We start from the raw sequence: 11,493 nt of genomic DNA, 5'->3' as shown, positions 1-11,493 counted from the left end.
CAATTGCGGGCTCGTAAATATTGCACTGTATGCCCTCACCCTACAAAAGAAAACACATGTAAAAGTTATGATATAGTTCAGATTCAATGAAAAAATTGAATGAAGTGTATGGTCATTTACCTCAACATCGACAAAAAGCATTTTCCATGCTTTCTTAGTTGTTCCTTTGTGGTTGTAGTTGAAAATATCATAATTACGAATTAGTCGGGCTCGTACATCATATCGTTGTACCCCGCTAGGATATAAATGTTCAAAAGTTGGATAATGGTACTCTGTCATCCTGTAAAGTTAGTTCAGAATAAAATTAGAATTACATAAACCGATATTCACAATGTATGAATATGGATATCACATGAAAAGAAAGCTATGTACATGAATAAATTTAATTACTCCGATATATAAAAATCACATCCCTCAATTCGTCCGATATATTATAAAATTCATTGGAAAAAATACGGCTAACGCTGACGTAACACACTACTCAGTGTCAAGAGTACAATAACGTTTATTACAAAACTGGGAAATACATAATAGTACTCTAGTTTCGTATCTCTAATCATAAGACAACAAAACTTCTTTGTACACAATATTTTTAGTGAATATGCCTTCACAGCCTTGGACCTTTCCCTTTTCTATCACGATCTTTGTCGTGTTTTCTGAAATTCCTCGTGATAATGCCACATATAGCTGGCCGTGGCTAAATACATGATCAGGGAGGTATATGCCAACATGTGGAATAGTTTGTCCCTGAGACTTGTTGATAGTCAAGGCAAAACTCAACTTCACAGGAAATTGCTTTCTGACCATCTCGAATGGCAATTTTATATCTTCAGCAGTTTTCAAGGGAATTCTTGGCAAAAACACTCTGTTTCCCCTAGAATGTCCGGTTAATATCTCAGCATCAATGAAATTTTCCTTTAATGAATGGCAAAGCAACCGTGTTCCATTGCAAAGACCATGTTTAGGATCAATATTTCTCAAAAGCATTAAAGGTACCCCAGGTTTCAGGGTGAGAGCATGAGGAGGTAATCCCGACGCAGAAATCGAATTCAAAAACTCTTGTTGATACAAATTTCTCTTATCTTCAGGAATAGAGTCAAACGAATAGTACGTTTTTCCTTCTCCGAGAAACTTTTCGACAACCTTATTATTTATCCTACCAGCGTCTTCGTTTAGAGGTGTGATGATTGCCCTTTCAACTATAAAATTTCCATCACCAACGTGCTCACTTAAACTTGGAAAGACCTGGTCGATCAAAGCCTCGATCGAACTATCTGCCACTGTTGGTATAATCATGCCAGTCGGTAACCTTATCATCTGATCTGAAACAGTAGGTTCATTACCGTTCCCAACAGAGAGTAAGAAATTAGCAAAGCCGTTATCATCAATTGATCTCATATTTTCTCTCAAATGCAAAATACGAATGTGTCTCCACATAGGGGACCTGACAAAAGATGCGTCAATCATTTGAGCTCTAGTTCCATTTCGAACCACCGGTAAAACCTGTCTGAAATCACCACCGAACACAATAATTTTCCCCCCAAACGGCAAGTCGTTCCCCATTAAATCCTTGAGTGACCGATCAACAGCTTCAAATTGATATCTGTGTGTCATTGGGGCCTCATCCCATACGATAATGGAAGAATTTTTTAGGAGAATTGCAGTTTTAGAACGTTTGGTGAATGAGCAAGTTGATGAGCTATCTGGATTAAGTGGAAGCTGAAAAGTCGAATGTGATGTTCTTCCCTGGTGCAACAACGTTGCTGCAATTCCAGATGTTGCAGTGGGAATAGCTATTCCGCCTCTACTTTTTACAGTAGCAAGAAGGGCTCTGTATAAAAATGTTTTTCCGGTGCCGCCAGGACCATCAACAAAGAAAGAACAACCAGCCTTTGAAATGACAGCATTCATTATTGTATCGTACGCAATTTGTTGGTCACTATTGAGAGTGGCAACACATGCTAAATCCTCATCTGGAACTGGAATAGAAAAGTACTCCTCTATGATAGAAGGAAGCTCGTCTATGTCATCAGACTTTCAGGTAAACTTGGTAACTCCGTGTAGTCAGAAATCTTTTTTCTTAGCGGTCGTAATAACCTATCCAAGTCTTGCAAAAGTTTGTTAGTGAGAAAAACACAATTGTTTGTTGTGTTGGAAGTTGGATAATCCTCAACCATGTAAGGGAAAAACTCATCCCACAGTGAACGCAATCCTGTTGGTTGACAATATATCAAGATGGTTGCAAATAATCGACGTAATGCAGTTGGCATTCGTACCGAACATGCCTCTGAAAGACATTGACGAATGCTTTCATCATTTTCGATTAGACCGAGGGCTTCAGCTGCAGCCCTGAATGTTGGGTGTATGACACCATTGACCGTTCTTAAATGTTCAAACGACGTAGGCCCCCTCACATGATTGAGTAACATTCTCATATAAAACCGTTCTCCTTCCAACGGTGAAGCTACATACAATCGACCCAAAACCCGTTGTGAACTTTTTCTCTTTTGCCATTCACGTGAAGTCGATAACCACCTGTAATGCTCTGGAAATTCTCGATAAAGATATCTCCTTGCATTTGGATCAATCGAATTCATCTTGAAAAATTCAGTGAGCATCGTCTTAGAGTTTCTTGGGTTCTCTAACACGCTTGAGATTGGTTGGTTCGCTTCAAACCTCACTTGATGCATGTTTGGCAAATGAACCTGCAAACGGTCTACGGAAGGACACATTCTAGTCATGGGAAATTTGTAAAGTTTCCACATAGCTTCGGGTGCACAAATCCACCGTGCATCAACATATTGTGCAATCTCATCTCCGTTATGAACTTCCATAGAGACTCTATCTGAACCCTTATGGATGTACTTATACAGATATTTGACACACTTGATGCTGCTGCATATCTCAATATTTATGTGGCAATCATATTTTAGGAGCAAAAATGGATTATATGGGACTACCCACCGATTATCTACACGAACTCGTGAATTTTCACGCAATGGTACTGCTGGACGATCTTGTGGACGGCGATAAAGAGGATATGAGTCATTGCCTTGCTTTGTATCATTTGAGAATTCCTTGGGGAATCCTTTCTTACAACTTCCTTGTTTCATACATGGGGATTTGTGGTTGAGAACACCACATGGGCCATGAATCATGTGTTTAAGAACTGCCTTATACAATTTTGGTTCCACTTGTTCATCGGGAATTACTGCTCTCACAATCTTGTCAAAGTCATCCGGAGTGGTTAGCTTGTCATTCTGATCAAGAATCAATAACATATGAACATGTGGAAGACCCCTCTTTTGGAATTCAATCACATATACATAAGCAACAACCGTTCCGAGGATGCCCCTTTCTAAAACATCCTTTTTCAGCTCTTCAAGTTTAGCATGAAAAACCCGTGTCAATAGGTCTGGACGATCGTTTGGTACTTGTCCGGCCAACAATTCTAATTGTATCTCTGTCCAAGACGGATTGCATGTCATTGTAAGAAATAAATCGGGCTTGCCGAACTTATGAACCAATGCCATGGCATCTTGATACCTCTGGTGCATATCTCTTGGACTTCCTACGAATGAAGATGGTAGTATGGTCCGTCGTCCAACATTTTCTGCAAATGGACATTATACACACAAACCTTATTGCATGTGAAACAATGTATGAACTATATTGAGTGTAATATAATCAATTTAATTAATTAAATGTGGACCTGTGTTATGCTCTCCAGCATGTAAAGAATCCTCTAAACCCTTGTATAAATCAGCACGTATCTTATCTTGGTTGAGTGCAATCCACCTCAAATTATTGGCTTGCATTTTTACACAGTTATCGACAACAAATTGTTGGAGTAGACGCCCGCCTCTCAAGATTAGAGAATCAAGATTTTGACGCATCTATATCACAAAATACTTGTTTTGGTCAGAAAAGGTATAAGTATACAATTTTTAGGATAAGGCTTAAAGAGAGTTATTAGAAATATGCACCTGAAACATGTATGCATAGAATTCCCGGCATGTCAACTTTTTACCAGTGGAACTTCGACTGTTTAAATCCCAGCCGTAAGAACCATAAGGAAAAAGTAGAGGATACTGCAATGGGTCATAATAACCGGCAGTGTCTTTGATATAACTCAGTTGCCCAGTTACTGACTCTATCATGATATCCCTATCTTTCAAGTTGGAAATGTCATCACCGCCAACTACAATTGCTGCTACTTGGGAAGCTGTCGGCATTGAGTATTGATGTTTATTTGTAGGTTGCTCTTTGATGACAAATTTGCAATCATTTAAGTCACTACGCTGAGCAAGATGACGAAGATTGTGGACAAAAGGATTGTGAGCATTCAAAATATTCTTGATTCTGTCGATGACTTCGAGCCGCAATGATGAGTTCTCGGCTGCACGATTTTCATTTTCATGCTCAGTATCGTAAATGTAGAGTTGAAGAAACCGGGGACGATCTTCTGCATTTAAAGGTAAGAAACCTCCAATGCGATGGTAAATTGAACCTTGTGCACGAAATGTGTACACACCTTGACGTGCATTTGCTAGTTCGTCATCTAAATGAACTCCCATTGAAGTGAATGAAAATACGTGGTTGTATTTACGAATATTTTGCCTAAAATGAGTCCCATATTCCGATTGATCAGAATATAGATCAAGCATATCAGCGGACAATGGAAAATCAGGTAAGTTAACCTTCCCGCTTAAGCAACATAGTTCAGTAGATTCACAATGGAAAAGGCGTGCCTGGCAATGTGGACATGTTTTCATGGATGGCAAACTGAATATAGGAACCCCATGACTCTCGTGGTAATTTCTTGCACAATTTCTGTAACCAGTTCTCCCTACTGTCCAGACCCTTATATCATCAGAGATAGGGTTTGATATGTTGTTGGTGTCGACTGCATGACATTCACCGACATTGAATAATAGGCCCGGAATGCGTATTTCATTCTCCGCCTCAACAAAATGCGGCATGTCTCCATCGTCTGAAGTAGGGTCTGGTATACGTGCATTGGCTGTACTGCTTTCGCCAACACAAAAGAATCGATTGGGCATATCTCTTGAGTTTGATGTTGGGTCTGATATTGTCAGATTTGTTGCCCTACCTTCACCGACGCTAAAAAATCGATTTTCTAGATTTGCCCGAGTATCGAGTAAACGAAGTTCATCAATAGGTTGCACTGCATTATCAAATCGTGTTTTTGATTAGTTAGGTAAGTGGTAATTTTTACATACTTAAATGAATCTTTTATGTTCGGATTACTTACGTTCACGTCTTTCACATCCAGTCGTGACATTATTGGCACGATTAGTGATGTCTGCCATAGCCCTTCGAGCTCCCAAAGTGTTGGGAGTGTTGTTAACAATCATAGGCCCTTCTGAACATGGCCTTTGGGGTTGACTCTCAGGGGATGCTATAGCATTTGATTTGTTTTCAGAGGCATAAGTGAGTCTTCGTTTGGTATTTAGACGATCTATTTGTTCTGGGGTGAGCGATTTTCTCTGTCGTCGCTTTTGATCCCTCCATATGGATCTTTGATCTTGCATACATTGATCTTCGTTCTCGTCCATTACAAAAATCTAAAACTACACGTATTAAAATTCACGTGTTGTACGAAGTATATCGGAGAGTGAATAATGTAAGTTATTTACTAAATAATGTGCTTTTTTTAAAAAACAATTACTTTAAAGTTTTTTTATTGTTATGTTGATGCCTTTTTGTTTTTCTTTTCTACTTGAACGAATGTTTTAATTTAAATTACAATAAATATTTTATTGTGTTTCCTTTTGATTTTTCTTTTTTCTTTAAACAAAAATTTCAATTTAAATTAAATAAAATATTTTAGTATGATGCTTTTTATTTTTTATTTTCCACGGAATTAAAATCTATTTATTTTGATGCCTATTGTGTTTTTTCCAAAAAGAAAGTTTTAATTATAAATAAAATAAATACAGATTCTTATTTTGTTTTAATAAATAAATTATATAGTTTTCTTACTGGATTCTATTTAGTTTAAAAAAATGTGGAGAGTGGGCCTACTAAGTTCCCGAAGCCCAAATAAGCCTCACCGGTTCATTTCATTGACAAAGCAAAGCTCATCCTATATCAAATCTCAAATTGTAACCCTATTTTATTTTGTTGGTAACTTCTCTCTCCTTAACCTTCGCCAATCTCTTTGTCTCTCCGCCGCTCAACATTTGAGTTTGTTTCTCCTTTCTCTTCGCCGCTCTCTACTCTTTTCTTTAATGTATCTGAGTTCTAATCGGTGCCTATCTTTCCTTTCTCTCTTTAACTTTGCATTTCGCTGGTTTTCTTCTTTTTTCTCCTAAAAAATGGCTGAGATACATGCACATTTCAAGTTAATTGGAAGATCTTTGAAAAAATTGGCGAATTTACATGCGAACAATAAACGTCAGGAAGATCTGCAATTCACAGGTATATTCCCAAACTCTTCGCCCTAAATTTTCCTTTTTTAGAATTGATTTAGAATTTCAGGGTTTTATCAATTCTTGTTTTTGGGTTTGTAATCGAAATATACTCTTGTTTTTGGGTTTGTAAATATATTCTTGTTTTTGGGTTTGTAATAGAATGGTTATTTAGGGTTTAATTTTATAGTTCGTTTTCTTAATTTTTGATTAACCAATTGTTTTGCACTTTTGATTTGCATGTAGTGTTGGAGAGAAAGGTGCTGGGGCGTTGCGCGATGCGGTCCCCTAGCTGAGGCGCTGGGCGATGCGGTCCTCTAGCTGAGGCGCTAGGCGAGGCGCTAGATTGGTAACCATAAACTGTTTTGCCTTCTATTTGGAATTAACAAAGAAATAGATAGGTTATTTAGTGTTTGCTTAACTAATTTATTTCATGGTTTGTTTTCTCAATTTTTGCTTAATTAATTTTTTGGAATCTTGATTTGCATGTCGTGTTGGAGAGAAAGCCGTCGAGGCGCTGGTCGAGGCGATGGGGCGCTGGTCGAGGCGATGGGGCGGCGCATCAAAATTTCTGGTGAGTTTATTGTAGATTCTTTTGATTTTCTGGCCCCTGATTGTTTTTGTGTAATTTTTGTATGATGTTTCATTGAATTTTTATCCTTGTTTATTCTGCTTGTTTTTTTGAATTGTGGATTTGAATGTTTACTTTATCTGTTGAATTAATAAATGTTGTTGGGATTTTGTGAATTGGTGTGGCATCATTGTTGGTGTGGTTTTTTTAATCAAAAACTTGAATTTTGGCAAGGGTTTTTTTTAATCTCAGACAGTCCAATCTAATCTCAAAAAATCAATCAATTGTCTGTAACTTATGTTTTTAGTGTATTTGCAATAAAGTTAACCGAGTTTGTTTTGTTAAAGTTAATTAGGTTCATTCTGTTTAGTTAAACTAAAAATGTGAGCTCACATGTCAATCCAAATCAGTTTAAATCCGAATCAGTTAAGAATGTATAAAGTTTATTGCATGCTTAGCATCTAATAAAATCTGAAAGTAGAGATGGTATGCAAATAACAACTTGATTACTTCATGTGTTTGGGTTAATAATCAAAATTTACTTCATGCACAATATGGATTTGTAGAATAGATAGGTTATTTATTGTTTGCTTAACTAATTTAATTCATGGTTTGTTTTCTCAATTTTTGCTTAATTGATTTTTTGGGAATTTTGATTTGCATGTCGTGTTGGAGAGAAAGATGTCGAGGCGCTAGTCGTCACGGTTCGGCAAGGCGATGGGGCGGCGCATCAAAATTTCTGGTGAGTTTATTGTAGATTCGTTTGATTTTCTGGTCCCTGATTGTTTTTGTGTAATTTTGTATGATGTTTCATTGAATTTGTATCCTTGTTTATTCTGCTTGTTTTTTTGAATGGTGGATTTGAATGTTAACTTTATCTGTTGAATTAATCAATGTTGTTGGGATTTTGTGAATTGGTGTGGCATCATTGTTGGTGAGGTTTTTTTAATCAAAAACTTGAATTTTGGCAAGGGTTTTTATAATCTCAGAAGGTCAATCTAATATCAAAAATCAATCAATTATCTTATATTTGTAAGCAATGGTCTGTAACTTATGTTTTTAGTGTATTTGCAATAAAGTTAACTGAGTTTGTTTTGTTAAAGTTAATTAGGTTCATTCTGTTTAGTTAAACTAAAAATGTGAGCTCACATGTCAATCCAAATCGTTTAAATCCGAATCAGTTTAGAATGTATAAAGTTTATTGCATGCTTAGTATCTAATAAAATCTGAAAGTAGAGATCACATTCAAATAACAACTTTTCTGAATAAAAAGCATGAATTAAAATCTGTAATAATTAATTAAAATCAACAAAAGCATGCATATTGATTAAAATCTGCATGAATAATACTATTTTGTTTAGGATATTGATAGGTCACATACCTTATGTCGATGGTTTTGTCGTGTGTTTTGTATGCCTTGACGAATTCGACACCAGATGCAAAGTCGTACTTGAAGTCGAAATTAAAACATGCCAAAACCATATTTCATTTCAGTTTTCATCATTGATTTTAGATAATAAAAAACTAATGGTTTCAATTCATAAGTAGTAATATATTTTTGAATATACCTTATATTTTGAAATCTGCAATTAGAGATTTAAAAAATATAATAGATTATTTAATTAAAACCATAAATTAAAATCACATACCGTATGTTGTTCGATATTGTATCTCGTTTTGAACTTCAAACCCAACTTAAAATCTGCAGAAAAACCGATTCAAGTCAATTATTTTCCAATTCATAGTTCTAACAAAACAGATTTACAACGAAGTGTCTGTTCAGAATCTATTGCACACCCACAAAAACATATGAGATTATTGTACTAATAGAATTCTGCCATAAAAACCGATTAATTAATATAAGAGATTATAGTACTAAAAGAATGAATTAAAGTATGTAATAATAAAGTTCAGTCCATAAAAGCAAGGGATATTACATACCTTGTATTTTCAAATCTGCAAAATAAATAATCCCAAGTGTGTTAGTTAGACATTCTCAATTTACAAAGCAACAATATTAAAAACAAAATTGTTTATGCATGAAATTTCACGAATGATTATTAATATTACATACGAATGTTCAGGATTAAAAGCTCCAGTTGGTGGATGTAGCACCCATGAAAAAGCTCTGTTTCCGAAACATGCAAATACTTTTTCCATCACTCGATTACGTCCGTTAGGCTGCATGAACGTTAAAAAATATATTGAGATGTAAAAACAACATGAGTTAATTATATTAAAAAATTATGTTGTTAGAGTATTAGATTGAAACCTGTTGAAGTACTGATTTTATTTTAGTAGCTAAACAACCTAAAAGGTATTGTGCAAGATCGTGTAATATCGTGACTTTCAAATTACCACTTTTATCAAATATGGTAAGTCGAAGCAGCAACCTATAAGAAGAAATTATATCAAAAATACTATTATAGATATTTACCAATATATAATGTGTGTTTAAGTATAATAGAGATTTAGATAGTTACCTTGGGATAGTTACAGTGTTGTTGATATTGCAAGATTGACATTTTAATAGTCCTTGAAAAATGGCAACCTTTTTTAGGCAACGATTGCATGCTTCATAAATGACGTTATTAACATCATCAACACGACATGCATATGCGGCAACTCGACAGTATTGTACCTACAAAAAAAAAAACAAAGTTAGACAATTAAGTACATAATATCGTATTTAATATATTGACAACACTCAAACTTCAAGGTTAGAAACAATACATTTCTCACAGTTGGAAATTGAGATAATCGGATACGGGGAGTATTAGAAATATCAATCGATGACTTTAGCGAAAAAGTCGATGAACGAAACCAATCTCTCCTTATCCTTGCCAGTTTTTCCGATGTATACCTGTACGTGAAAAAAACTTGTGAGCATAATACTTAAGGTTATGTTGTACATGAATTTTGCGAAATTGTGCATACCATGTAGATAAGGATGTTGTTTTTTCATTAACTGGGTTAACATAAATCCTAGTGTAGTATCCCGTGGAAAGATATGTACCTGTTTGTAATTATCAATTAGAAATATTATCACATATGAATATTATACTTTGAACTACATATTAAAAAGACTTTACTATCTAATTTAATTTGAATGATGTACCATAGAAGCTCTTGACATGCAGACCACATGCTACAATGATTGGACAAATCTCAACATGATTAAGATTTTCATCAAGAACGTGCGCAAAAGCATTCCAAAGTGTTAATTTAATAACAGTCCAGCTGCAAGTAGAAAGTAAAACAATATTAAGACAAATTTATCGAAATATAGGCAAATTCGATAAGTAATTAACATTTTAATAATGTAGGGGACTTACGTTGTATCCATTATTGCCACGTCTCGCTTGAATGAATCTACACCAATATTCTCAATTGGTGAAACGTATAGGACCAATCCCATTGCATCTAAAAGATCATCAATGTTTCAATTAATAAACGACATATGCATGATAACTATATATTGAAAAAAGGCCAACAAAAGTACCATAAACTCTACTGGTACAGTCGATGTGACAACTTAATCTGTTCAAATGAACCAAATTATAGTGGAATGAAGGTATGGACATGTCATCCTCCTCTTCACGTATCACATTTGTTTCTTCTTTAATGATCATCTGTTTCCAATTGGGGACAATTTTGTTTTTCCCTTCAGCAAATATCACTTGTACAGCAAGGAGTATATAAATGAATCCCTCTTGAAACCGTCCTATAAACTTTTCAATTGCGGGCTCGTAAATATTGCACTGTATGCCCTCACCCTACAAAAGAAAACACATGTAAAAGTTATGATATAGTTCAGATTCAATGAAAAAATTGAATGAAGTGTATGGTCATTTACCTCAACATCGACAAAAAGCATTTTCCATGCTTTCTTAGTTGTTCCTTTGTGGTTGTAGTTGAAAATATCATAATTACGAATTAGTCGGGCTCGTACATCATATCGTTGTACCCCGCTAGGATATAAATGTTCAAAAGTTGGATAATGGTACTCTGTCATCCTGTAAAGTTAGTTCAGAATAAAATTAGAATTACATAAACCGATATTCACAATGTATGAATATGGATATCACATGAAAAGAAAGCTATGTACATGAATAAATATGGATATCATAGGATTTGTGGATCCAAATAAAATGCTTGAAAAGAAAAGCTAGTTTATAAAATCTAAGTACAGATTTAAGCAAGCAATTGGGAATTGGAATTATATTTTAATGAAGCTAATAAGTATTTTAGTTTCATAAAATGTACATGATTCTTATAGATATATGAGAAGTTTAGTGGGAGTATATAAAACTTAATTGGTCCTATGTGTATCACACACATATCTCTCTATTGTGAAATAACATTCAAATGCTAATGACTTAGATTTGAAATTATTCATCAATGATGGACCAAGGCGAAACTTAGTACATACTGGGTATTGAGATCTATTTACAAAGATCTTACATTATAATATTGTTTTAGATTAAG

The 11,493-nt window shown here is 35.0% G+C and overlaps 2 protein-coding genes across 2 annotated transcripts; both read right to left on the bottom strand.

The window, feature by feature from the left end:
• Nucleotides 1-2,021: 2,021 nt before the first annotated feature.
• On the bottom strand, nucleotides 2,022-5,579 carry LOC130461677 (uncharacterized). The gene is made up of 4 exons (XM_056829848.1): nucleotides 5,276-5,579; nucleotides 3,987-5,188; nucleotides 3,713-3,896; nucleotides 2,022-3,613 (listed from the first exon to the last, which is right to left on the bottom strand). Exons 1-4 carry the CDS (start codon nucleotides 5,577-5,579, stop codon nucleotides 2,022-2,024), a joined length of 3,282 nt encoding a protein of 1,093 aa, XP_056685826.1.
• A 3,205-nt stretch (nucleotides 5,580-8,784) lies between these two features.
• Nucleotides 8,785-10,623, bottom strand: LOC110781050 (replication protein A 70 kDa DNA-binding subunit B-like). The gene is made up of 10 exons (XM_056829847.1): nucleotides 10,508-10,623; nucleotides 10,341-10,428; nucleotides 10,124-10,245; nucleotides 9,943-10,021; nucleotides 9,739-9,868; nucleotides 9,489-9,646; nucleotides 9,278-9,398; nucleotides 9,080-9,186; nucleotides 8,947-8,961; nucleotides 8,785-8,791 (listed from the first exon to the last, which is right to left on the bottom strand). The coding sequence occupies exons 1-10, from the start codon at nucleotides 10,587-10,589 to the stop codon at nucleotides 8,785-8,787; spliced, it is 909 nt and encodes a 302-aa protein (XP_056685825.1). The 5' UTR covers nucleotides 10,590-10,623.
• Nucleotides 10,624-11,493: the final 870 nt, after the last annotated feature.

This window comes from Spinacia oleracea, chromosome 5 (assembly GCF_020520425.1).
Source record: "Spinacia oleracea cultivar Varoflay chromosome 5, BTI_SOV_V1, whole genome shotgun sequence".
NCBI lineage: Eukaryota > Viridiplantae > Streptophyta > Magnoliopsida > Caryophyllales > Amaranthaceae > Spinacia > Spinacia oleracea.
The sequence above is the reverse complement of the archived record's forward strand: the minus strand, read 5'-3'. Positions and strand labels throughout refer to the sequence as shown.

Coding starts and splice junctions, on each gene's coding strand:
- LOC130461677 (XM_056829848.1), bottom strand. CDS start 5,579: ATGGACGAGAACGAAGATCAATGTATGCAAGATCAAAGATCCATATGG. Junction 5,189..5,275: donor TGGATGTGAAAGACGTGAAC/GTAAGTAATCCG, acceptor TTGATAATGCAG/TGCAACCTATTGATGAACTT. Junction 3,614..3,712: donor TGCTGGAGAGCATAACACAG/GTCCACATTTAA, acceptor GTCCATTTGCAG/AAAATGTTGGACGACGGACC.
- LOC110781050 (XM_056829847.1), bottom strand. CDS start 10,589: ATGTCCATACCTTCATTCCACTATAATTTGGTTCATTTGAACAGATTA. Junction 10,429..10,507: donor CTGTACCAGTAGAGTTTATG/GTACTTTTGTTG, acceptor ATGATCTTTTAG/ATGCAATGGGATTGGTCCTA. Junction 10,022..10,123: donor GCATGTCAAGAGCTTCTATG/GTACATCATTCA, acceptor AATTACAAACAG/GTACATATCTTTCCACGGGA.